Source organism: Salvia splendens, chromosome 21, assembly GCF_004379255.2.
Source record: "Salvia splendens isolate huo1 chromosome 21, SspV2, whole genome shotgun sequence".
NCBI classification, from domain to species: domain Eukaryota; kingdom Viridiplantae; phylum Streptophyta; class Magnoliopsida; order Lamiales; family Lamiaceae; genus Salvia; species Salvia splendens.
Window position 1 is genome coordinate 26855373 of NC_056052.1, and position 25275 is coordinate 26880647.

A 25275-nucleotide genomic window follows, 5' to 3' on the forward strand; every position below is an offset into this window, starting at 1 on the left:
GGTGTGGAAGTGAGAGTATTTATAGATGAAAATGTGAATTTTGGGGAAAAAATTGAAAAATAAATTAAAAGTGGGGAGAAAACGAATATAATTTATTGGGAAGTGGGAAAATATTTTTTTTATTTAATTCAGATTTTTTAAAGTAAATCTGATTTTAAAAAAAAAAGAAAAAACGAAATTGCCAACGACATTGCCGTTGGCCAATCAGACGCCGCCACGTCAGCTGCTCAACGGCACGGCGCTGCTCGACGGCACGAACGTGCTCGATGCATCGAGCAGCGCCGTGCCAGCGACAAGAGCACAACGGCGAGCAGGGCTCAGCCGCGCCAGCGGCACGGACGCCGTCCTTGCCAGCAAGCACCGCTGCGGATGCTCGTATGGGCATAGATCCCCGTTGTGCACCAAACGGTGTCGTTCCAAGTCCATTTGTACGAAAATTCTTTTAATTTACTTTAGTCAAGCATGCCGTTTTCATCACCCAAAACTTGTTTTCATAGTTTTTTATTCTTTTTTCCAGAAATACTTCCACAAAACTATTATCAAAGATGTACTTTTTTCTTCTTAAACCTACAAGATGACTTTCGGAATTAATAATATTTCATTTTAGTGTAAAGAAGCATAATGAAATATTAAAACTTTTTAATTAACCTTTCTAGAGAGTATGAAAATAAAATAGTTTAAACACATAGTGAAAATGTAATCCACGAAATTTTAGTAGAGAGAATTAAAAATTAAAAATATAATAGTATTAAAAAATGTCCTAATCTATTTTAAGTTATAAAGCTTATTTAGACCATAAATTCTTATGAGAAGATAACTTTCATATTTAGATAATAACTAAATTTGAAAGAAATTATGTGAAATAGTATCATTAAAGGGGAAAAAAAGGAGAAAAGAAACGAAGGGGTGGGGTGACACTACTAAAGGAAAATGAATTTTAAAAGATACAGAAAAAAATACATACCATAAAAATATTACAGTATCTCTCTATATATGCTGCGCGAATTCTCTTCTCCATATTTAATTCATCTCTGCCGATTTCTCTTCACCATATCTCATCTTCATTAACAGGTAAGATTTTTGGTTTCTTGGTTCACATCAACAAATTTATGATTTGTTTATTTATGTAGTTTACGTTATTCTTTCTTCAACCGAAGTTCTTCATGGATTTTTTTTCCTTCTATTTTTCAATTCATGAAATTGATAAAATTATCCAGTTTTGGTTTTGGAGTATTTTTTTTCGCTGTCTACTTTTGATGATGTGATTTGTTAGTGTAATTTATAATCTCGTACATACTCATGCTAGCTTTTTCTTGTTTCCGAATGCTTTTTCTTTCGTTTTAAATCTTGTATAAAGAATGAGAAGAAGAATTAAGAAGTTAACTACATGTGCTTTACTTCCTTCAACTTAATTTGTCTTTTTTTAAGAAATAAAATTTTCTGTGAATTCAAATTCAATTTTCATGTTTATCAGTTTAGGATGTATACCAAGTTTACTGTTGAGCTATATTACAAATATGATTAGAAGAATAATTTTATTTGATTTATTTTTGTTAATATGTATGTGTATAGCCTAATTTATTCTTTATTTTTGCTAGGATATCATTTGATTTTTTTATTTTATTTTCATATATATGAAATGTCTAGGTAAAAAATATGTAATTAACAATTCTCCTTGTTTTCTGTATTTTAATCCCATCTCTGCAGAATTCCACAACAAAACCATGCAGCCAGCAGGAAATAGGTGAAACTCTTTTACTTCCTCAACTTTGGCTTTTTTTTTCAGATAAAAAATTTTATGCGAATTCAAATTTTGTTTTGAGTCAGGGATTATACATATACGGAGTTTGTGAGCAGATTGGAGAATAATTATCAGTTTAGGGACGTACACCAAATACCAGCCATGATGTTTGGAGGTTTTTGTAGACGGTTGTGCTTAAAAGCAATGCGAGTTTTCAAAGAAGAAGAAGAAGATTTTGTGGTAATTAATCGATACACACATTGAAACACTGTTTTTTGGGGGGTTTGATTTAGGGTTTTTTTTGTTGTTGCAGAATTGTGTCCTACAAGTGGATCTTGATGATGGACGATGGGAAAAGTCGTTAAGGAAACTACGCCTTAGTTGCAGAGCAGGTAGTGTTTTTCCTAATTCAAATGTCCCAAATTCATTTTCACAATAAAACCCTAATTAAACATATATTTGTGTGTGTGTAGTGAGGCAGTGGAATGTGTACCAGAATGGAAGAGTGGAAATAAGTGCATTTGCTAAACCGAATAATCTGATGCGGAGGATACGCAGATCCGAACCGATAGAGCTTGTTTCGATGCAGGCCGGACAGTGCTCCAGCAATCTTTACTTGAAGGAAGCTCCAAAGCCTGTAACTAGCAATCCACCTCAATGTCCCTCTCCCTATCCCTATGGAGGAGGATATGGATATCCACAACCACCTCCTCTTCGTCGAGTTTATGGATATCCACAACCACCTCCGCTTCATCGAGTTTATGGATATCCACAACCACCTCCGCTACATCAAGGTTATGGACAACCACCTGCACATCCGCTATCGGAGCCTTATGATTATGGATATGGATATCGACCTCTGCAGTCGCGTTTTGTGTTCGGGCAAGGGCAATTATCTCGCTACTAGCTAGACAGACTAGCCTTTGATCTATTGTTGCAGCATGTTTTATTTTTATCTATGACTATTATTAGGGTTTTTTATCAATTGCTTTGACTTGACTTGGCTGGATTGTGGTATTACATTTTCTTTCTTTTTGATTTATTTTCTGTCGTTTCTGAATGTTATGCTAATTTATCTAGATGGTTTGTTTTGTGCAATATATTGGCGAAATTCTTATTTGAATTTCTACAAGTTTGAGACGAGTGTAGTTGCATCGTTGCCGTGTTGAATGAGAGTGTAAAAAACTAAAAATTAAACTCACTCTCTTTGAGTCCATTGTTGTCAAATGGAAGAGTATCTGTTTTGAACAATAATATATGAACATTCCTTTGTTCCAATTTTTCTTGTGTTTCTAGTTCCAATTTGTTTAGGGTAATGATCACTTTAATTACAGCTTTTTGAGCAATTTTTTAAATAAATTATAACACAAGCTAAACTTAATAAATTAAAATTTAATAAATATCCTATAATCCCAGTATACTAGTAAATTTTTTGAGCAATTTTTTTGAATAAAATCAAAACACAAACTAGACTTAATATAAAATTTTAATAAGTATCCTAAAATTCTATTCTCGCAACTATTTTTTATTTATAAATTTATGTCTAAACCTTACAGTATTTTTTTCAAAAATGTCAACATTTAATAATTATAATTTGATATCTAAACCAAAGACTTCAATTTTATGCGCGTTTTTCTTCCTCAACCACGAAAAAGATTCATCCAATATAAAAATAAAATATTAATTTCCTAAACTTTCCTCCTCAGTTATTAATTAGTATCCTATCAAATCTCTCTCAAAATCCTCTCTTTTTCATATCTAGATTCCTTACTCGTTTTCATCTTTGCGATTCTTATTTCGGCAAAAATGACTAGTGTATACACTACTAAAATATCAGCATCTCTAATTATTCTGTTGCCTAAATTACAAATATTTGTTAATTATATTTACATATTCGGTCATATAATTTTCCTAAACTTTCTCTTTCAAGCTATCAGGCCGGGTGCACGCCCCGCCTCTCCACGACGTCGCCGGTCATTACCTCCGCCACTTTGCTTATTACATAAAATTATTACTGTAATATTTTTATTAGTAATAAAATTTATTACAACATTTGTTAGTTTCTATAACAGGGTCGATCGAAAAATATACTACAACTTGGGATAATTTTGCAAACTCTAGTACTCCAGTACTTATCTTTTTTTTTTTAAATGTTTCAATAGCAACTCCACTTTTTTGTTCTAACAATCTCCATTCCTCATTTCGTAAATCAAAATTTTGTCCCAGAAATAGGGTCGTCTCAATCCAAAAACATTAAAAATGTTGATTTATTTGAAAAATATTACTCCTATACTAGAATTTGATTTGTTTCATATCTTTATGTACCTCTATATTACTACTATAAATTCACAAAAAGTAAGATTAATCCAATAAAGAAATAGTACTATTTTCCTAAACTTTCTTCCAAGAAGATTTACTAGATAAAGAAATAAAATCCAACCAAATCTCTCTCAAATCCATCCTTTTTTATACCACTATTCTTTTTACAAATTAATTTTCGTTTTAGATTATTTTTCTAAAGTTTTTATTTCTTCCATCTCTTGACGTTAAAGAATGGAGGAAGACCGAATGAGCCAACTCCCTGATGATATTCTTCTCCTCATCCTCGGCAAAATCGACACATTTGAAGCGGTTAATACAACCAGTCTTCTCTCCCATAGATGGAAAAACCTGTGGCGTTCCGTCTCCGCCCTCCGCTTCCGCTTCCACTTCAGCTTCGCCGCAAGTTTGCTTCCCGATTTCTCTCTCGTAGAAGAGTCTGATCGCCAATTGCAATCTCACCGCAAGTTTGTTTCCCAATTCCTCTCTCACCGCGACGCCGCAGCCCCCATCCACGACTTCCATATCTCATTCGACGAATTCCCATTAGACCAGCCAACGATCTACGGCTACCGTGTTCACAGGGAATTCATGGATGAATGCTTCCTCTACGCCGTCAACCACGGCGTTCAATCCCTCCGCCTCTGGGCCCCCAGCCACCCCAACCTGAGGCTGCCGGAAGCGTGTATCTCCTGCAAGACGCTGCTGGAGCTCAGGTTACAGGGCAGCCCGGTGAAACTCCCTGGACGCTTATCCTTACTAAATTTGAAAACCTTTCATCTCCAAACCCTTAATTTGGTCTTCGACGATGATGACAACAACATGGAGCCCTTTTCCGGCCTCCCGGAGCTGGAGCAGCTTACTCTTAAAACCTTTTCAGCTGATGGAATTGTTTTAAAGGCTCCAAAGCTTAGAGTTCTTGAAATCACCTGTATTATTTCCTTTGTAGCGAAAGAGGTTTCTGCTCCGTTGCTTACCTCGTTTAGTTACAAGGCTTTTGATGCTTGGGAATGTGAAAAGTTGAATCTTCCGATGTTGGAACAAGTCCATTTAGACATTCATGACATTGGACACGATTTCCGTCATATGCAAACCAACTTTGTCAGGATGCTTCACCAATTTCGGAACGCTACCCTACCACAGTTTCATTGACATTGGACACTCTCAAGGTACATTTACTTACTAATAGTATGGCTTACATGTATGTATGTATGTATATGGTAATGGTTGTTTGAAACTGATAGATTCTTGAATGCTATGGTGGTCCCGATGAGCAAACTCCTCCCCCATTTCCCAACATGAAGTGTCTCAAGATGATAGAAGGGCGTAACAAAATGCGCACAGTGTTTCGGAGAGTAATGAACTATTTGACGGGGACTTTGTGTTGTGAGGTGAAGCTTCCTCCGGGTATGGTGGTTGTTGAGCAGATTTCCAACTAAAATAAAGATAACTATGAAAATTTTGTGTGACTTAGACTTTTACTTTATTTTGGAAGCTGAATAATGATAATTATTTAGCTTATTTTATGATTTGTTGTTTAGTTGACGTGGAGTCTTTTATTAAATAAAATATTTATCATTATCTCATTTACGATTTCTCCCTCATGGAGAGGGAGAAACCAAACTCTCTCGAAACCACGCGCTCTCGCTTCTCAGATAACCGATAGGTATTAGTTCCTATCAGAATTATATTCTGAATATTCTGATGACGATGATGAAGACATTGAATTTACGCATTCAACTATTTTGACTCTGTCTTAAAAATATTTGTCACTTATTAGTCATTTCTGTACTTTTTTTTTAAAATTTTCTTCGTCTTTCATGTTTACAAATGAATCATGATGAATGAATTTTAGAGCATAATAATGTTTTTTTAAGAAACTGCGGGTAAACTCGAAACAACTTAACGAATATAAGAAATACCTAATCTATCATAAAAAAGCCAACTACGAATGTCTTGTGGTGCCGTCTCTAGAGCGTGGAGCCCTCTACCAAACCCATAAGCATAATAATTTTTTGATTTCCTCCCAACCCTTCAATTTCTTAAAATTGACATTTTAGTTTGACGGTTTAATAATAATAGAAAAAAAATTGACTTTGTTTTTAGAATATGAAACTTGACTGCCCTCAAGTGCAAACACGGAAGGGAACTTTATTGTATTTTTTTAAATATTAGAATTTGATTTATTTTAACATCTTTATATTCCTCTACATTATAAATACACGAAAAGTAAGATTCATCAAAGAAAGAAATAAAATCCATTCAATCTCTCTCAAAAATTCATTATTTTTTATATCTCTATAGTTTACAATTTATTTTTCGTTTTCATATTTGCGATTCTTATTTCCTTAGCAAATATGAAAACAACTGTAATTATTCTGTTACCTAAATTACAAATATTATTAGAATAATAATCTTACTTGATTTAATTTATTTTTGTTAATTATATTATTCGGTCATCCAATTATAACTTTAAACTCTCTTTCAAGCCATTGGTTTCATTCAACGACGTCCCGCCTGTGCCCGCCGTTGGCCTCGCCGACCACCACAGTGTGGTATGAGCATCTTCATACTTTACTATAATTAGTATTAGTAGTAGTAGTATTTTTATTTTTCTAAAGTTTTTTTTAATTATTTATTTGTATTAGAGCTACGTTAAACAATGGAGGAAGACCGAATCAGCCAACTCTGCGATGATATTCTTCTTCTCATCCTCGATAAAATCGACATATTTGAAGCCGTTGAGACAACGCGTCTCTCCAATAGATGGGAAAACCTGTGGCGTCTCCTCCCCGGCCTCCGCTTCCACCTCAGCCTCACCGCCCGCCACTGCTGCCTCAACTTAAAAATTTTTACTATCCGCTCCGGGCTTGTTTCCCAATTTCTCTCTCGCCGCGACGCTGCAGCCGCCGTCCGCGACTTCCACCTCTCATTCGACGACGGCGAGATGATGTGTAATTTTCGAGCTTTTATATTAATGGATTATTAACACACAAATTTAATAAAATAGCTCTAATATTACAATCTATCTGCAAGAGTACAGAGTCGACTGTAGTACTTCGAGTGTCGAACCACAGGGAGGCGTATGTTATTTAACAAGAATTAACAAGACTAAAAAAAACTAAATTTACAAATTAAGGAAGACTTTTCAAATAGGAAAAAGATGTCACTCCAAGTTGCTCAGTAAGCTTGTATTGTTCTACACCTATATTAAGAGCACATATTTGGGATTAATTAATCAACCTAATCGCGTGCACTGAACATGTCTACGACGTATAGTTCACAGTCAGCTGAACACTTGTTCCATGAACCAACTTTCAACGACATTTAATTCCTGCAGATGCGCGGGAACGAACATCGTCTACTATAATCACTTACCTAATCCACTATCAATTTATCACCTGAACAGTTCTAAATCGATAGCATACCAACAAACGATCAATCCTAAGCTATGTTAAAGAGACGATAGCAAAAGAATTAACATCACTACATCATTAGCCAAAAATGTAGTGAATAAAATTAAGCACATTGTAGGACACAAACATATGATATTGATGGTGTAAAAACATCCGTACAAGCCTAGATTACAACTTGGAGCAACAATGAGAGCTTAGCCTAAACACATGGTGAATTTGCAATTAAAACCGTAGGATTCAAGCTCTTGATAAGTGGAGTTAGGATTTGGAGTCGGATCGTCGGAGAGTAGGCCGGACCTTCTTCCTCTCTTTCTCTCCTTTCTCTTTCCCTCTACCAAAAAACGTCACTTCTTCCCCCTCTCCCCTCTCCTTTTTCTCTGTTTAATAATCAATGCTCTTATAACCGTCCCATCAATCCATTTTCCTTTTTTTTTCTGCAGCCTTTTATTTTCTTTGTTTTTTTCCCCAGCCAAACCGCCTCTTCTCTCTCCTTTTCCATCATGAAACTGTCCGAGAAATTGCTGGAATTATAGTTAAAATAAACTACCCGGCCGGGTAGAATTTTACAACTGTAAAATCACCCGGCCGGGTGGCCAATTTCTTGTACTTGCTGGAATTTTCGCACAACTTTTTCACATCCGAGCTTCATTCCTTGTTTCACCATTCATTCCTCTTCCTACACCACAAAACATACTTTTGCAAGCATCAAACTATATAAATCATGTAAAGTTAGGGGAATAAAAATGTACAATTTGATTCACATCACGAGACCTATTCCTACGAAGTTGACCGGGAATTCGTGGAGGAAAGCGTGCTCTACGCCATCAATCACGGCGTTCAATCCCTCCGCCTCCACGCCCCCACCAAACACAAGCTGAGGCTTCCCGCAGCGTTTCTCACCTGCGAGACGCTGTGGGAGCTCGAGCTCAGGCAGTTACGCAGCTCGGTTAAAGTACCCGGACGCTTATCTTTACCAAATTTGAAAACCTTTCGCCTTGAAACCCGTTTGGTCTTCGACGATAATGACATCAGCATGGAGCCCTTTTCCGGCCTCCCGGAGCTGGAGAAGCTTACTCTGATCAAGTATTCCTGGGATGGCCTTGTTATAAAGGCTCCAAAGCTTCGAGTTCTTGAAATCATCGATTTTTATAAAGTGAGAGAGATTTCTGCTCCGTTGCTTACCTCATTTAGATACGAGTCTGCTGTCGCTTGGGAATGTGCAAATGATACGTGAATATCTCAAGAATATCCCCAAATCTCTCTTATTTAGTTAACATATCTTTCCATATATTCGTAGTATCTTTATTTCTTATTCCCTAAGTCATTATAGTTTTATAAATAGGAGATATTGTATTCTTCTATTCCAATCAAGAAATATGAAATTATCTTTTTAGCTTTTATCGTCTTTTATCTTTTTGCAATCCTAAATCTTGGTTTGATCGACCGGCAAAGCTCCGGCGACTGCCTTTTATCGTGATAAGGGACCCTTATCAACTGGTGCTTTCATTGACGATCTCAGGTTATCCTTGTCGAATCGAATGGGGAGCCGTACGGAATCGGGAGTTGTGACTTTCGCCGGAGTCATACGCGGCCTTGAGCAATTCACGGCGTCGAGTGGATCGCTGGACTCCACGGCGATGGCGTTCGAACATCTGCTGGCGTCGCTTGCACGCGTGGAGGCGCGCTTCGACGCGATGGAGCGGCGGCAGAACGTCGCGCATCCTCCGCCATGGCCAGACCCAGAGCGGCGGCATAACGTCGCGCTTCCTCCGCCATGGCCAGACCCAGACCCAGACCCTCCTTTTGATGATTGGCAGCGGTGGCGTGGCGATTCAGCAAGAAATAGACCGATGGGGCCTCGGAAATGCCAAGTGATTTTCGACTACTTCTTAGATGCTTCTCTTGCGGTATGTAGTACTCCTTGTTATATTTACACTGGATCAACCATGCATTAGATTGAACAAACTATTAAGATCTTGTTATTTAGGGTGATAGCGATTTCATCGAAGAGAGCTTACGAGACAGTGAAAGAGTGCAGGTACGCTACTTTTTAGCAACAGCTCATATTAGAATGTTGGATTCCATGTTTTCATCTTCGTTTTATTTCTTTTCATTTTTGTTGAGACAAAGGGGTGATAAAAAGTGACGATGATGCAGGACGAAGACACAGCACTATGCAGCGGTGTCCAACAAGCGCTGGAGTCTCCGGCATACAACACGGGGCGATATAGTCCATCTATTGATCAGATGGCTATGCACCACTTCCATTGTCTACTGCATCAAAATCTCTCTACGTGATACCAAAGACGCACCTTTAAAGTGACTGATTCCATTAAAAAAGATCGGTCTATATCACTATACGGTCTATCTATACCATTCTACTGTGATGTATGTGATTCGTAACTAAAAAATGTATGTGATTCGTAACTAAAAAATTGACGAACCTATGCTCTGTAAAATAATTCAGTTATTTTATTTTGTTTAATATTTTGATTCTTGTTTATATGCTTTATCGGACATTGACTAAAATGAGGTCAAGTTGAAGGCACCGAAACGAAGTCATTTATTTATCCAATAAATTGATAGTTTAAGAATTTATAGATCAATTTTAAAGTTCAAAATTCATTATAAAAAACTAGAATGCCTGGACTATTTAATCTAAATCACGAAAAGACTACGAGTCTTCTACTACTACCCTAGTTTAACAAGATTAATTGTTTTTGTTCTTCTACTTGGAATTTATTATAGCTATATTTCCAAAACACGTCGTTGAATGCTTGGTCAATTTAATTCCAACTTTAAAATATATAAATATATAATAGTCCACATCATCACTACATTCAAATGTTCCAACTCTTTTCACTTAAAAACAATTTAAAACAAACTTATTTTTTTCTTTTAATGTGGATTTCATTTCATCTTCAAAAACCCAAGCCAAAAAAATCATTAAATTCCCTCCAAACAAAACCACATGAATATAGCAGCAACACTCTTCCTCACACTCTCCATAATCCCTTCTCTCTCCGCAGCTCCATGCAATCCCCAATTCTGCGACGCCGTTCTCGGCCCGGAGATCCGCTTCCCTTTCTTTCTACCGAGCCGCCAATCACCTAGCTGCGGCTTACCGGGCTTCGAGCTCCGCTGCAACTCACAAAGCCAGACGATCCTAACCCTACCTCACTCCGGCTCCTTCGCGGTGAACCGCATCGACTACGCCACTCAGATCATCCACATCGACGATCCGAACGCGTGCCTGCCGGCTCGGATCCTCAATTTCTCGGTTTCCGGGTCGCCGTTCCTCGCCACCTACAAGAGGAGCTACGCCTTCCTAAATTGCTCCTCCGATTTCACCGATTTCGATCCGAATCTATTCACGCCGCTGTATTGCCTGGGCGCCGTTCTCGCGATGAGGTCGGATGCGGCGGCGCCGGTGCCGGCGGCGTGTGTGAGGTTTAAGAGCGTGGAGGTGCCGCTGGATTTGGGGGATGATTTGGAGCTGCTTTGGAACGTGCCGGTGTGCTGGAATTGTGAAAATGAGGGCGGTATTTGCGGATTGAAGGAGGAGGATGGAGAGGGCTCTGGCGTTGCTTGCTTCCGCCGTTCTAAATCAGGTCTGTAATTTTGGGTTCGACTTTTAGATCTTAAATTTAATGAAGTGAATATTGTTCATTAATTATATTTTAATGTATTAATTTCGTTGCAGCAAAATCTGCCCCTCCGTTGCCAACTGCGCTACGCCCCTGCGGGCAAATTTCGTAATCTAGTAGAATATGGAGTAGTTTTCTATTTAAAATCGAATTTCAGGTGATTTTAGAAAAAAGATTTTCTAAATACTTATTTGATTTGTATTATGTGAAAGGATTTTATTTAAAATTTAAATAAAATAAAAATGAAATTTGAACATGTTAATAGCTGTGTTTGTTTCCCTTTCACATAATTATAAAAAATTTCAGAAAACTTTTTTTGTTCAAAATTCTAGTGAGTTACTATAATATTGTTAGAATGAGTCAAAATTTTGTAAGGTGGAAATGACACGGAAATTCGACTATTAGCATAAGTATGAGAAGAACTGTTTGGACTCTTGTTAGAAAAAGATTAATATCATTAGACAAAATACCTCACCATTCCACTTCAACATGTTATTTTATAGTAGTAGTATGATGACATCATTGACATGCAAGAAAACATGTTTTTTGACCAAAAGAAAACTAGGAGTACTAATTTTAAATTAGAAGATTCTGACCATTCTTGTTAGACAATTGATTAGTGGAGTAAAAGTTAAATTTATTTTTTAATTTAATTATGGCCATGTTGATAATCTAATGTTGCGGAGATATGCCTAATTTGTAGTACTCCCAAAAGTATGATTCCCTCTCTCTTCCCTCTTTAAATTTATGTTCATTTACAAAAAAAAAAACAATAGATTATTTTTTATTATTATTATAGAGAGAGTGGTTGGTTCACAAATAAAACTAAAGTTATAACTATGGTATGTTTGGTACAGCTCTTTCAACAAGTGCGAAATATGGAATCATACTTGGACTTGGAATACCAGGACTACTATGTATTATGGGGATCACATGCTATGCTTGCGGCTTGATTCAGCCTTCCAACCTCCGGCACCGCCTCGAGTCTGAACTCCCGATGACAATCTCCGACCAAAGGCCGGTGATAAGGTCGGCGAGCGGCCTCGATGGGCCCACCATAAATTCATACCCAACAATGGTCCTAGGAGAGAGCCGTAGGCTTCCCAAAGCGAGCGATGTCTGTTGTCCGATTTGCTTGTCCGATTACCAACCAAAGGAGACTCTAAAGAGTATTCCAGAATGCAACCACTATTTCCATGCAGAATGTGTAGACGAGTGGCTTAAGCTCAACGGCTCTTGTCCTGTGTGTAGGACTAGGAATTAACCCTTCTTGAAATATATCCACATGTTAATATTGAAAATATGAAGTAAAAAAATACTAGTATATGAAGTACGGTCCAACACTCCAAACTAAGTTTTATCTTAAACCAACAAACAAATTGTAGAATTTCTATAAGAATTTATTTTCAGGCAATTTTTATTTATTGATGAACCTTTTTTGCTAACATTCAACTTAATTTGAAGATTCTATAAAATATATATATCGGTTGTGTGGGGCTCAAGCCCCCTCCACACCACTTCATAACTTTAATTTTGTTTTGATGTTCCTTGTTTCATGCTCTTTTTATCTCACATCTCCAACAAAAAGAACTAAGTAGTTACTTAAAATTGGATATTCACAACATTTACATGTCTCATATCCACCAAAACATACTTCGCTTCTTAATTTAAGATATATTTTTAGTATTTGAATAGAGAATTTATAGTAATAAAAAAACAAAAAATGGATCCAAAACTGAAATGAGATTTGATAGAAATCTGGGACAGTTATATGTTATATTTTTAGTTTCAATTGTCAACACTTATATACTAGTTTCAGTTTTCTCTTAACACCGATGTGGGACAGTTATATGTTATATTTTTAGTTTCAATCCCTTAAAACCGATGTGGGACAGTTATATGTTATATTTTTAGTTTCAATCCCTTAAACCCTTCAAGGTGAACCTTGGAGGGGTTGGACTTTTTTCTAATCGATTGGACAATCGGTCCAATTTTTTTCGATCGGTTGGACCACTTGGCCCAAATTTTCTGCCCAGTTATACTAATGGGTCAGTCATTTTTTCGGTTTCGGCCCAGATTTACTGCTGGATCAGTTAAATTTGACCCACAGTCGGCGACCCGCTCAGATACCATGATAGAAATCCATGGGTTCCATCCTAAAACCAATTGGGGATAGGAGGAGGGGGCCATGAGACTTATATACTAGTTTCAGTTTTCTCTTGACACCGATGTGAGACAGTTATATATTATATTTTTAGTTTCAATTGTCAACAAGATTGAATAAAAAGCCTGCCCTTAACGATGATAAGCCTGCACTGTAACCTTAACGAGCAATGCATTAATGCATGCAATAGTTATTAATTTTCCTTTGAATGTGTTACTGTATTTCTATATGCATGCCTTGCTATAACCTATAGCAACATTTAATTTCTTATTTTGCATAACGTAGAGTGATGAATTTAACCCACAAAAATATCTCTAGTAGAGATGGTCTAAATTATATAAAAACATATTTTCACTCATATTATTACCATACAAGGATAACATGCAACTCATATGTAATTTCGTATTATATCGTATTTGTATGTGTCAGTGTGAGAGATGAACTAAACACCGACAATTAAAACAAAATCGATGAAACATAAAAGGGAATCGGGGAAAGCAGTTCACGCTTCAAAATCATAGTTTACACACTGTTTAAACCACGTGGTCATATTGTTTGAAGAGGAAAAACAACTTTTTTTCAAAATACTAGGAGTAATATTTTTAGTCACTCTAATTTCAAGATGTCTATTTTCCAGCTGATTGTGGTGTCGTCAATGAAATCCCCAACAGTTTTTGAATAGAGATGTGAGAACAGTTTTTGGATGCATGGTGCCAATTTCTTATCAAATGAACTCTTCGTGTCTAAAAACGTAGTACTAATAATTTGCGAGCTAGAACATATTTAAGAGGATAAAATTATCATTGCAAACACATAATGAAGGCGATGGACAAACAAATAAGACCAAAAGAATAGGAGTTTGTTACTTAAATTGGATAGTCACAACATCTACATTTACCGATCTCAAACAACTTAAATCCTTTTCCTCCACCACCAAAACTTGCTTCTCCGCTGCTGATTTCCGATTCCAAAACTTAGTAAGATTTTTATTTTGAGTTTATGTAAAATGCATGTCACTTTGTTTTGGAGATCATAAACGCCGTTGAAGATATGCATGAAAACCTTTATTTTATCCGTTTAGTTTTTTTTTTGTTCCTGAGATGCGATCCGATGTCACACTTCGAAACGTGTGAAAATAAAAACTAAATGTCTGCATGCTTTGTTTGTGAAAGTTGAGCTGATACACATTTGGGGATATTTTGAAGTGTTACTGTGAATGAGTGATTTTGGATAATGCGTACGGTGTCTGGTGAAATTTTTCGTTAGTCAATGTAAAACGTAAATTATTTTTGTTAGTTGTTAGTAATTTTTTGTTAAGCTCAGCAGAAATTGTTTATTAACTATGAAGCATAAAAATGTTGCCAATTTGATCTGTTTGTTGTTAGTAGAGTGTAAAATAGCATAAATGAGATGAGACCTTTGATGTGTGTTTTAAGCTTACACTGTTCAACTGAATCTATATTCAACTGTTTTTATTCGTTGCTTTTTTGTTGTAGGACGCGGAAGTAATGGCTTACAGGCGTAGCATCATAGCTAGATCGAAGATTTTCTACCAACAACACCGGCAATTTTCGCCTTCACTTTCACACATTAGTGGGAGCGACCGTGAACAGTTGCCTGCTAATAAGAATCCTGAGATGCTCAGCAATTTTCTGATATCCGGAAACAATGTTGGCAATCTCGACTTATGCATTCAGAGGTTCCTGTACTTAACACTTCGTTTTAAATTGGTAACTGGATTGATTGTGGTTGGCAAAGTCATCTCATTGGAATTTTTATTAGGTGGGCATCAATTGCAGTGGTAGCTCTTTTTGTGCGTCTTATGTCAGTTCCTTTTGATGTACGTAAGCTGCAACGTTTTTCCCAAAATCCGAATGAGTAAGTTCTCGACCCGATTTCTATGCATGTTTTGGGGATTTCCATTTAAATTGTGTTCTCAACATATGGAGTAGTGTTTTGTAATATGACTGTATAGATAGATTATTGTGCATGATTGTGCCAAGAAATTGATGTTTTCGATGTAGTATTTGATGCAACTCCTAATCTCATGACTATACACACAATTGTGCTGTTTTCAAAGTTGCCATTATCAAAGAAACAGAAGGAGAAAGAATAGAAAATTGAACATTGGAAACAATTTTACATTCAAAATGCTGAAACAAATATAATGGATTATGAGTGAGGCTATATACTTTTCTCTCCTTTTTCCCACATGTAATTGAATATTGTCTTGCAGATCATGTCCATTACAGTCATTGAAAAATGCAGGCTGGGCGGAAGATGCATGCTTGTTCATGTCTGCGATTGTTATTTACGCTTCCGTAAGATCACATTCCCTTTATTTCTATATAAAATTTCTTATGCTCCCTTTGTTTCCTCATGTTTTACTTCCATCTTTCTAAACTGTTTGACACTTTTAAAATGAGGAAACATAGTGTTACGGACTCAATTCCTACATCGGTTGTGAGAACAACTGATGTGGGGTATATAGACTAAATGAGCTCTCTCTCCTAACAGGCTAGTCTTTTGGGATGAGTTCTCCTGTTTGGTCTGTATCAATTGGTGATTTCATTGAGAGCCCAAACGGCTCGGAGTGGTGGCCGGGCAACGAACTCGCCGTGACCAACGAGTGCATTTGGGACCGCTCGGAGTGATGGCCGGGCAAAGAATCCGTTGTGACCAACGTGGCCGTGACCAACGAGAACTCGGAGTGGTGGCCCACGGAGTGGTGGCCTGGCAAAGAACCAGCTGTGACCAACGTTGGCCCTTAAAGGAGGGTCGAATATTACAGATCCGTTGTGACCAGTGACAAAGCCAGAATTTTATGGTTGGGGGGTCCAAATACAAAATTTAAATTATAAAATGAAACATAAATAATATTACATAATATATATATAATGTTGTAAACACATAGTTCCATACAATGATACTATAACACTCCTCTTCTATTTTTCATCTTCTGAAACCGCTGCATAATAGCTTCATTAGTTACATTAACAAACACATCATTCTCAATATAAGGAACTAAGCAATCATTCAATAAATGGTCTCTCATACGATTCCGTAGAGATGAAGCAGCAATACTAGGAGAAAGTTTCTTAAAATATCGATCCATTTTCAATTTTCAACAAATACCTGCATTCAAAATTTGAAACAAAGTTCATTAATAATTAAATGCATAAATCATGATACATTATACTGTGTCCATTTGTCATTATATATGAATATATGCTATATTTCATTTGTTTATACAATTATACACCACATATACATTATATATATATATATATATATATATATATATATATTGTGAATATAATGTGAATTGGGGAAAGGTATCGATGGAAGGATACCCATTTAATTAATTGGGTGTGCTGTGTTGGGCCACCTTGATTAATCCATTTGGGCCAAGTTAAAAAAAATTGAAGATAGGGCCATAATCAAGTACGATTAGTTGCTGCCACAGTTCGTACTTAATCAATTTGGGGCATTTAGTATGAAATTACTAAAATACCCCTGTGATTTTTCATAATTGTTGAGGGGCCCCTGGGCCCCCCATGCCCCATTGTCCCTGGCTGTGACCAACGTGGCCGTGACCAACGAGAACTCAGAGTGGTGGCCTGGTAAAGAATCAGTCGTGACCAACGTTGGCCCTTAAAGGAGGGTCGAATGTTACGGACTCAATTCCCATACGGTTGTGAGAACAACTGATGTGGTCTATATAGACTAAATGGATTCTCTCTCCTAACAGGCTAGTCTTTTGGGATGACTGTTGGGTCTGTATCACATAGTCCTATAAATAATAAACTATAGACAGACAACTCAATCTACTAATCTGCTACATCCATATAATCTACTGCATAAAGGAGTCTATTAATCACTTTCCATTCAGATTTTGGAATTGGTGGAGAAAGTACCCTCGTTTAAAACAGGTGGAATACTATGGTATACGGATTTAACAACTCCTAACTACGTGGAGCTTCCAATCCTTGTCGCATTGACATATTGGGCTAGGGCGAAAGTAAGCTAACTTCTCCCATCATATCTTTGCTGAGGCTTTCGTTTTGATTTTGAATTCGTTCCTTTATTGAGATCTCACCCTTTAACTCACTTTAAAGCTGTATCACTGATTCCTCTTCAGTTGGATCCAATTCAATTTATTGAAGACGTGACACCTCACAAATTTAGATCTTTCAAATATGCCGCAATAGAATAAGCTGTCATTGTCGCTGGCGCTGCAGGATTACCCACGGTTTGTTGTGCATCACCCTCGTTATGTGTTTACAATAATAATTTATCTTCTTAAATTTGTTCTTGCTCGCAATCTATTACTACGTTTTTAGACACGAATCAATTTTAATTATTACAAATTACTTCATTTGATCAGAAATTGGCCCCATGCATCCAAGAAGTATCCTCATATCTCCTTTCCAGACCTTATCAAGGATCTCTTGCTGTGTTTTTCAATTTTTTCATTTCATGCTTTTATTACAGTGAAATGTTTTCTATAATCTGCTGAACTATCTTATAATTACATAGAATTCGATATGACTACATAGCACATTAGCACATAAGGCCATAAAGGGCATTATATTCATTATCTAGCTCTTTGAGCTTATTTTAATTGCTGAGTAGATGCATATAAATCTCTTGTTATCATAATCTTTGTAATGATGGTTCCATTCTTTGGTATTGTTAAACAATCTCCATGAAATGAATAATTAGATTGTGCTTATTTTCCCGGCAGGGCACTTTTTAGCGATCACCTACAACCTCACTTCAATAGCATATGCAAATGGTCAGTTCTCTTTCTGTTCTTCTTTATTAGTTTTTTTATTTTGTTACATGTATTTTGATCTGTTTATGATGCTGTTTTCTCAGTGATGATTCACCCTCGAGTTCAGAAATTGTTGGGGATGTCATTCACCATACTGCCTTAGCTTCGATTGTTTGACGTGCATTAACTGATGTAATTAAATATCAGTCTTGCAGATATGGTCGATTTCATTTACTTGGACAGACATGCTCACATATACATTCCTCTTGTATTTTCTTTTGCGTAAGATCACATTCCCTTTATTTCTACGTACTCCATGATCCCTCTGTTTCCGATGGTTTTGCATCCATCTTTCTAAACTTTTGACAGTTTAGAAGCATGTCAAAACGTAGGAAACTTTAGTCCTAAACAAAATAAACAGGCTCCTATTTGGAATTAACTATGAAAATAGATCGACTCGATTCAGGGAGTGATTTCTGACTTTGGTTTTGACCAAAAGACAATGGTGATTCATTGTGACAGCAGCTCAGCTATGTGCTTGGCTAAACATCCGGGTTTTCATGAAAGGAGCAAGCACATAGACATAAAGTTGCATTTTATTCGAGATGAGATCGAAAAGGGGAGAGTGAAGGTGATTAAGATTAACACCTTGCACAATCCGGCTGACATGCTAACAAAGTCTCTAGGTAGAGACAAGTTTGATCATTGCAAGAAGTTGATCAATGTTTGTGCAAGAACTGAGATGAGCCCTCAGGTGGAGAATTGTAATAATGGAGTGCTCATTTCAGTTGGAAGAAGAAGGCAGAAGTCGGTAAGCTCGGCTAGAAAGGAGTTCGGTAAGCTCGGCTAGAAAGGAGTTCGGTAAGCTCGGCTAGAAGGGAGCTCGGTAAGGAAGCTCGGTAAGGAAGCTCGGTAAGGAAGCTCGGCTTTGAGCTGGAATGAGCCGAGAAGGAAGAAGCAACCAGTTCGGTCTGAGCCGAGAAGGAAGAAGCAGTTAGTTAGCCGAGGTGTAGCGGTTATTCTTCTTGTTTTCTTGATCCTTGTTGTAGTTAGTTAGTAGCAGTTGCTACTTGTTTGTAGAGCTTTAAATAGCTCATAACCGTGTATGTAGTTAGAGTAGTTTTATCAATAAAGAGTTTTCCAGTTTCTCTCCAAGATTATCATCTTCAATACTCAAAGTGTGAGTGTGTGTGTTTCTGCATTGTGTGATCTCATACAACAGTGAGTGTGTGTGTGATCTTCTTGAGTGTGTGAAAGCCTTGTGTGCGTAAATCCCAACAAGTGGCGCCGTCTGTGGGAAAGGGATATTGAAGCTGATTTGCAGAGGATCAAACGGTTTCAGAGATGGCAGCAAGGCTTGATGCAGAAAAGTTCACAGGCAAGAATGATTATAGCCTGTGGAAGATGAAGATGAAGGCGGTTTTGATTCAACAAGGCTTGGCCGCAGTTCTTGCAAAACCAGAGGAGAAAGGAAAGGCTCCAGTGCTTGATGATAAAGCTCAGGCAAAGATGGAGGAGATGCAGCTCAAGGCACATTCTGCAGTGATTCTGTGCCTTGGAGATAAGGTCTTGAGGGAAGTTCAAGAAGCCAAGACTGCGGTGGAGATCTTGGACAAGTTAGATGAAGTTTACTTGGCCAAATCCTTGGCTAACCGGCTGTATCTCAAGAAGAGGCTGTATGCCTATAGTTTTTCTGGAGATAGGTCCATCATTGAGCAGCTAGAGGAGTTCAACAAGATCATTGATGACCTGGGATCTGTTGATGTCAAGATTTCAGATGAGGATAAGGCCATTCTCACATTGAATGCCTTGCCTAGCTCGTATGACCAGCTAAGTGATGCAATTATCTATGGAAGAGATAAACCTATCACCTATGCAGAAGTCTATTCAGCCTTGATGGCCAAAGAACTCCAGAAGACAGCCAACAGAGGCTCTGCAAGCTCCAATGTTCAAGCTGCAGAGGCCTTGAATGTGAAGAAGTTCAAGAAGCAGAACTTCAAGAAGAAGTTTGAGGGCTCTAAACCCTCAAGTTCTGATGCTCAGAAGGAAACCAGAGCTTGCTATTGGTGCAAGAAACCTGGACATTTGAAGAAAGATTGTCATGCATGGAAGAGAAAGATAGCCTCTGAGGGACACAACCAATCTGATTGTGTGGAGAGTGCTGATCCCCCGGCTCAACTCATGAATATTAGTGACAGTGGGGTCAGTCATAGGTGGATAATGGACTCGGGGTGCAGCTTCCATATGTGCCCCAATAGAAGCTGGTTTCATGATCTTCAAGAAGCATCGGGTACGGTTGTTCTTGGAAACAATCATATTTGTCAGATCAGAGGAATAGGGAAGGTAAAGCTAAGCCTACAAGATGGCTCTATAAAGATCCTAACTGGGGTGAGGTATATTCCAGAAGTGAAGAGGAATCTCATCTCATTGGGAATGCTGGAGCAGAAAGGGTTCACCATATTGATGAGTCAAGGAAAATTGTTTGTTAAATCCGGAGATGCAGTGATGATGGAGGCTGACAGAGAGCATATTCTCTATTATCTGAAGGCCAAGGCTGTTGATGGAGAAAGCAATGCAGTGTCAGATGATTCCATAATGCTATGGCACAAGAGATTGGGCCACCCAGCTGAAGGAAGCTTGAAAGAACTCATCAAGAAGGGTCTGATCTCTGGAGATTTCAACAAGATGAACCCCTGTGAGCAGTGTATACTTGGAAAGGCTAAGAAGGCACCCTATCCTACAGGTATTCACTCTTCTACAGCCCCTTTAGACTACATACATAGTGATCTTTGGGGGCCTTCACCGGTGTGTTCAATTGGTGGAGGAAAGTATTATCTAGCTATCATTGATGACTATACAAGGAAGTTGTGGGTATATATTCTTAAAGAAAAATCTGAAACACTCACAAAGTTCAAGATATGGTGTAAGGAGGTTGAGCTAGAGAAGGGTAGAAGTATTAAATGCTTAAGAACAGACAATGGCCTAGAGTTCTTGTCTGCTGAGTTTGATCTGTTTTGTAAAGAGAAGGGTATGAAGAGGCATAGGACTGTTCCTGGTAATCCTCAGCAAAATGGTGTTGTGGAGAGGATGAATAGGACAATCCTAGAGAGGGTGAGGTGCCTACTTCTTGGTTCTGGTTTGAGCAGCAGATTCTGGGGTGAGGCTGTGTATACAGCAGCCTATCTCATCAATAAATGCCCATCTACTGCCCTGAAATCTGAAACTCCTGATTACATGTGGTATGGAGCTCATAGTGACTACTCAAAGTACAAGGTGTTTGGGTGTGTGGCCTATGCTCATGCTAGGCAAAGCAAGCTTGAAGCTAGGGCTCTGAAATGTATTATGTTGGGGTATCAGAGGGGTGTTAAGGGGTATAGGCTCTGGTGTATTGAGCCCGGTAAGCAGAAGGTCTTGGTGAGTAGGGATGTGGTGTTCTTGGAGGATCAGATGCCATACCTGAAAGATAAGCTGGACTCCAGTGAAGATGAGGGTGATTTCTTCAAGGTGGAGCCTGTGGGGGTTGGCCTAGGAGCAGGTGGAGTTATTGACTCAGGGAGTGAGTCTGATTCAGATAAAGAAGAGGCTCCAACTCAGGGCAACCAGGCTGGTGAGTCTATATCAGACTCTATCAGAGACTATCAGCTTGCAAGGGACAGAGTTAGAAGAGAAACAAGGCCACCAACAAAGTTCTCTGATGTTGTGTATTATGCTCTGTGTGCAGCTGAAAGTATTGATGGCGCAGATCCACTCACATATAAAGAAGCTATGCAGAGTAAAGATAGAGAAAGATGGATTGAAGCCATGAATGAGAAAATAGAGTCTTTACTCAAGAACAAAACATGGATTTTGGTGGACAAATTCAAGCTGAGTACAGATGGTAAGAAAAGGAGGCTGGTAAGCTGTAAGTGGTTGTTTAAAAGAAAGATTGAGACCACTGATAAGGATAGAGTCAGGTTCAAGGCAAGGCTGGTGGCTAGAGGCTTTACACAGCAGGAGGGAATCGATTTCAATGAAGTGTTTGCACCTGTTGTGAAGCACACTTCAATTAGGATCCTATTGGCTGTGGTGAATCAGCTTGACTGGGAGCTACAACAGCTTGATGTGAAGACAGCCTTCCTAAATGGAGATCTAGAGGAAACTATCTTCATGGAACAGCCAGAGGGCTATGTGAAGATTGGAGAAGAAGGCAAGGTGTGCCTGTTACAGAAAAGTCTTTATGGACTTAAGCAAAGTCCTAGACAGTGGAATAAGAAGTTTGATGCACAGATGAAGAAGATTGGCTTCTCCAAGTCAGAATATGATGATTGCATTTACATCAAGAAGGCATGCAAGACTCCCATTGCCTACCTATTACTCTATGTGGATGATATGCTACTTGCAGGGCCTTCTATGACAGAAATTCAGAAAGTTAAACAAGATCTGAAGTCAAGCTTTGAAATGAAGGATCTAGGAGAGTCAAGGAAGATCCTAGGCATACATATTCAGAGAGATAGAGGCTGCAAGAAGCTGTGGATGCTGCAAACTGACTATATTGAGAAAGTTTTGCAGAGATTCAAAATGGAAAATGCAAAAGCTGCATCAACTCCTCTGTCCCAGAGTTTTAAGCTTTCAAAGGAGCAGGCCCCTAAAACTAAGCAAGAGGCTGATGAGATGGAGGCTATCCCTTATGCTAGTGTGGTTGGAAGTGTTATGTATACTATGATTTGTACAAGACCAGATCTTGCTCATGCTATCTCAGTGACTAGCAGATACATGGCAGACCCGGGGAAGGAGCATTGGAATGCTCTTAAGTGGATATTGAGGTACATGAAGTCAACTAAGGACTGGGGGATTGTGTTCAATGGCTGGGAAGGTGAATCTGAGGAGGTTGTGCAGGGCTATTGTGATGCAGACTATGCTGCAAACCTGGACAACAGAAAGTCCCAAACAGGTTATCTTTTTACCATGTTTGGAACTGTAATCAGCTGGAAATCAGGGTTGCAAAGTGTTGTTGCTCTCTCAACAACAGAATCAGAGTATATAGCTCTCACTGCAGCTGTACAGGAGAGCTTTTGGATTCAGGGAGTGATTTCTGACTTTGGTTTTGACCAAAAGACAATGGTGATTCATTGTGACAGCAGCTCAGCTATGTGCTTGGCTAAACATCCGGGTTTTCATGAAAGGAGCAAGCACATAGACATAAAGTTGCATTTTATTCGAGATGAGATCGAAAAGGGGAGAGTGAAGGTGATTAAGATTAACACCTTGCACAATCCGGCTGACATGCTAACAAAGTCTCTAGGTAGAGACAAGTTTGATCATTGCAAGAAGTTGATCAATGTTTGTGCAAGAACTGAGATGAGCCCTCAGGTGGAGAATTGTAATAATGGAGTGCTCATTTCAGTTGGAAGAAGAAGGCAGAAGTCGGTAAGCTCGGCTAGAAAGGAGTTCGGTAAGCTCGGCTAGAAAGGAGTTCGGTAAGCTCGGCTAGAAGGGAGCTCGGTAAGGAAGCTCGGTAAGGAAGCTCGGTAAGGAAGCTCGGCTTTGAGCTGGAATGAGCCGAGAAGGAAGAAGCAACCAGTTCGGTCTGAGCCGAGAAGGAAGAAGCAGTTAGTTAGCCGAGGTGTAGCGGTTATTCTTCTTGTTTTCTTGATCCTTGTTGTAGTTAGTTAGTAGCAGTTGCTACTTGTTTGTAGAGCTTTAAATAGCTCATAACCGTGTATGTAGTTAGAGTAGTTTTATCAATAAAGAGTTTTCCAGTTTCTCTCCAAGATTATCATCTTCAATACTCAAAGTGTGAGTGTGTGTGTTTCTGCATTGTGTGATCTCATACAACAGTGAGTGTGTGTGTGATCTTCTTGAGTGTGTGAAAGCCTTGTGTGCGTAAATCCCAACAGCATAACAAAAGAAAATCATAACATCTCTATCTAATCTGCTCCTTGTATCTTCTACTGCGTAGATGACTCTATCAATCTCTTTCCATTCAGGTTTTAGGCATGGTGAAAAACGTACCCTCTTTTACAACAGGTGGAACATTATGGTTTACTGATTTAACAACTTCCAATCCTTATGGCTTTGACACTTTTGGTTAGAATGGAAGTAAGCTAACTTCTCTCATCATATCCTTCGTTTTGGAACATCGACTTTGTTCCTTTGAGATCTCACCCTTGAACTCACTTTTAAGATTTCTCACTGATTCGTCTTCAGTTGGATCCAATACGATATGTGCAACCGGACATGAAATCTCGTACAATGGCAGCTCGTGCTGCGGTAATATACCTTGGCGCTGTTGCTGCAGGATTCCCCACGGTTTGTGTGCATCACCCTCATAAAAATTGTCCCCATGCATCCAAAAATATTCCCATATATTTACATAGAATTCCATTTGACACATAACACACATAGCATTGAACAGCATTATATTCGTTACTTAGCTATTTTGTGCTTGCTTTAATTGTGGTGCTGCTGTGTATGCATGTTTAAATCTCTTATTATCATAATCTATGTAATGATGGTTTAACTCTTTGGTATTTTAAAACAATCTTCATGAAATTGAAGTGAATAATTAGATTGTGCATATATTTTTGCAGGCTATATACTATTCTTGGATCACCTCTAACCTCTTTTCAATAGCATATGGAACTGGTGAGTTCTCTTTTTGTTCTTCTTTTTAATTTGAAAATATTGTACATGAATTCTGATCTATTTATAATGCTGCTTTCAGTTGTGATTCACCCTCGAGTTCAGAAATTGTTGGGGATATCATTGGAGATACCTTATTCAGCTAGAAAATAGACATCATGAAATTATAGTGGCCAAAAATATGAGTATTTTGAAGTCGTTATTTTGTCTCTTCAAACAATATGGCCAAGTTGTTTGAACAATGTGTAGGTTTGGTGATGTGGATTCACAGACTAGCTAGCTAGGATTTTGGAGCATGATTTGCGGACATTTATGCCCAAATTTTTATCATCGAAAAATCATCACCCTTTTGTGTTTCAATGTTTTTGTCTAAATTGTCGGTGTTGAATTCATCTTTGTGACTGTGATAACTCAACTACATTAAGTGATCAAGCTCTGCAAATGCTGGAAGAAGAAGAGAAGTCGATGAAGCTCACTCAAGCTTCGAGCTTCAGGGACCGTCGGATTTACTTCAAGAAATGAGATTAAGTCACAACCGTAGGATCTAACTAGCCGTTGGATTACTTACTTTAAAAGGCCGTTAGTTAGTT

At 38.2% G+C, this 25275-nt stretch overlaps 5 protein-coding genes across 6 annotated transcripts; all 5 read left to right on the top strand.

The window, feature by feature from the left end:
- The first annotated feature begins 1043 nt into the window (after positions 1-1043).
- LOC121784455 lies at positions 1044-2648 on the top strand. The gene is made up of 5 exons (XM_042182589.1): positions 1044-1071; positions 1708-1744; positions 1828-1981; positions 2055-2133; positions 2215-2648. Exons 2-5 carry the CDS (start codon positions 1725-1727, stop codon positions 2646-2648), a joined length of 687 nt encoding a protein of 228 aa, XP_042038523.1. The 5' UTR covers positions 1044-1071; positions 1708-1724.
- A 1646-nt stretch (positions 2649-4294) lies between these two features.
- Positions 4295-8710, top strand: LOC121784456 (F-box/FBD/LRR-repeat protein At1g80470-like). The gene is made up of 4 exons (XM_042182590.1): positions 4295-5104; positions 5167-5229; positions 5305-5467; positions 8262-8710. Exons 1-4 carry the CDS (start codon positions 4295-4297, stop codon positions 8708-8710), a joined length of 1485 nt encoding a protein of 494 aa, XP_042038524.1.
- A 265-nt stretch (positions 8711-8975) lies between these two features.
- On the top strand, positions 8976-9789 carry LOC121784577. Its single transcript, XM_042182735.1, has 3 exons — positions 8976-9383; positions 9464-9514; positions 9634-9789. Exons 1-3 carry the CDS (start codon positions 9015-9017, stop codon positions 9772-9774), a joined length of 561 nt encoding a protein of 186 aa, XP_042038669.1. The 5' UTR covers positions 8976-9014; the 3' UTR covers positions 9775-9789.
- A 615-nt stretch (positions 9790-10404) lies between these two features.
- On the top strand, positions 10405-12510 carry LOC121783937 (putative RING-H2 finger protein ATL21A). 2 transcript variants are annotated; one of them, XM_042182125.1, is made up of 3 exons: positions 10405-11087; positions 11180-11280; positions 11981-12105. In XM_042182125.1, the coding sequence occupies exons 1-2, from the start codon at positions 10448-10450 to the stop codon at positions 11233-11235; spliced, it is 696 nt and encodes a 231-aa protein (XP_042038059.1). In that variant the 5' UTR covers positions 10405-10447; the 3' UTR covers positions 11236-11280; positions 11981-12105. The 2 variants fall into 2 exon arrangements, with proteins under 2 accessions (XP_042038059.1, XP_042038058.1); XM_042182124.1 differs by lacking the exon at positions 11180-11280 and having other exon boundaries at positions 11981-12510.
- A 4683-nt stretch (positions 12511-17193) lies between these two features.
- On the top strand, positions 17194-24854 carry LOC121784503 (mitochondrial inner membrane protein OXA1-like). Its single transcript, XM_042182650.1, has 7 exons — positions 17194-17308; positions 17429-17539; positions 18035-18346; positions 24031-24142; positions 24251-24352; positions 24634-24688; positions 24768-24854. Exons 4-7 carry the CDS (start codon positions 24113-24115, stop codon positions 24836-24838), a joined length of 258 nt encoding a protein of 85 aa, XP_042038584.1. The 5' UTR covers positions 17194-17308; positions 17429-17539; positions 18035-18346; positions 24031-24112; the 3' UTR covers positions 24839-24854.
- Positions 24855-25275: the final 421 nt, after the last annotated feature.

What these genes read in the sequence shown, in the direction of transcription:
- LOC121784455 (XM_042182589.1), top strand. Translation starts at nt 1,725, where the DNA reads ATGCAGCCAGCAGGAAATAG. An exon ending in ATGCAGCCAGCAGGAAATAG is followed by an intron (nt 1,745 to 1,827) that starts GTGAAACTCTTT and finishes GTTTTGAGTCAG; the next exon opens with GGATTATACATATACGGAGT. An exon ending in ACGCCTTAGTTGCAGAGCAG is followed by an intron (nt 2,134 to 2,214) that starts GTAGTGTTTTTC and finishes GTGTGTGTGTAG; the next exon opens with TGAGGCAGTGGAATGTGTAC.
- LOC121783937 (XM_042182124.1), top strand. Translation starts at nt 10,448, where the DNA reads ATGAATATAGCAGCAACACTCTTCCTCACACTCTCCATAATCCCTTCT. An exon ending in CTTCCGCCGTTCTAAATCAG is followed by an intron (nt 11,088 to 11,980) that starts GTCTGTAATTTT and finishes TGTTTGGTACAG; the next exon opens with CTCTTTCAACAAGTGCGAAA.
- LOC121784503 (XM_042182650.1), top strand. Translation starts at nt 24,113, where the DNA reads ATGGCTTTGACACTTTTGGTTAGAATGGAA. An exon ending in TTGCTGCAGGATTCCCCACG is followed by an intron (nt 24,353 to 24,633) that starts GTTTGTGTGCAT and finishes ATATTTTTGCAG; the next exon opens with GCTATATACTATTCTTGGAT. An exon ending in TTCAATAGCATATGGAACTG is followed by an intron (nt 24,689 to 24,767) that starts GTGAGTTCTCTT and finishes TGCTGCTTTCAG; the next exon opens with TTGTGATTCACCCTCGAGTT.
- LOC121784456 (XM_042182590.1), top strand. Translation starts at nt 4,295, where the DNA reads ATGGAGGAAGACCGAATGAGCCAACTCCCTGATGATATTCTTCTCCTC. An exon ending in ATCTTCCGATGTTGGAACAA is followed by an intron (nt 5,105 to 5,166) that starts GTCCATTTAGAC and finishes CAACTTTGTCAG; the next exon opens with GATGCTTCACCAATTTCGGA. An exon ending in TGAGGTGAAGCTTCCTCCGG is followed by an intron (nt 5,468 to 8,261) that starts GTATGGTGGTTG and finishes ATTCCTACGAAG; the next exon opens with TTGACCGGGAATTCGTGGAG.
- LOC121784577 (XM_042182735.1), top strand. Translation starts at nt 9,015, where the DNA reads ATGGGGAGCCGTACGGAATCGGGAGTTGTGACTTTCGCCGGAGTCATA. An exon ending in TCTTAGATGCTTCTCTTGCG is followed by an intron (nt 9,384 to 9,463) that starts GTATGTAGTACT and finishes CTTGTTATTTAG; the next exon opens with GGTGATAGCGATTTCATCGA. An exon ending in GAGACAGTGAAAGAGTGCAG is followed by an intron (nt 9,515 to 9,633) that starts GTACGCTACTTT and finishes ACGATGATGCAG; the next exon opens with GACGAAGACACAGCACTATG.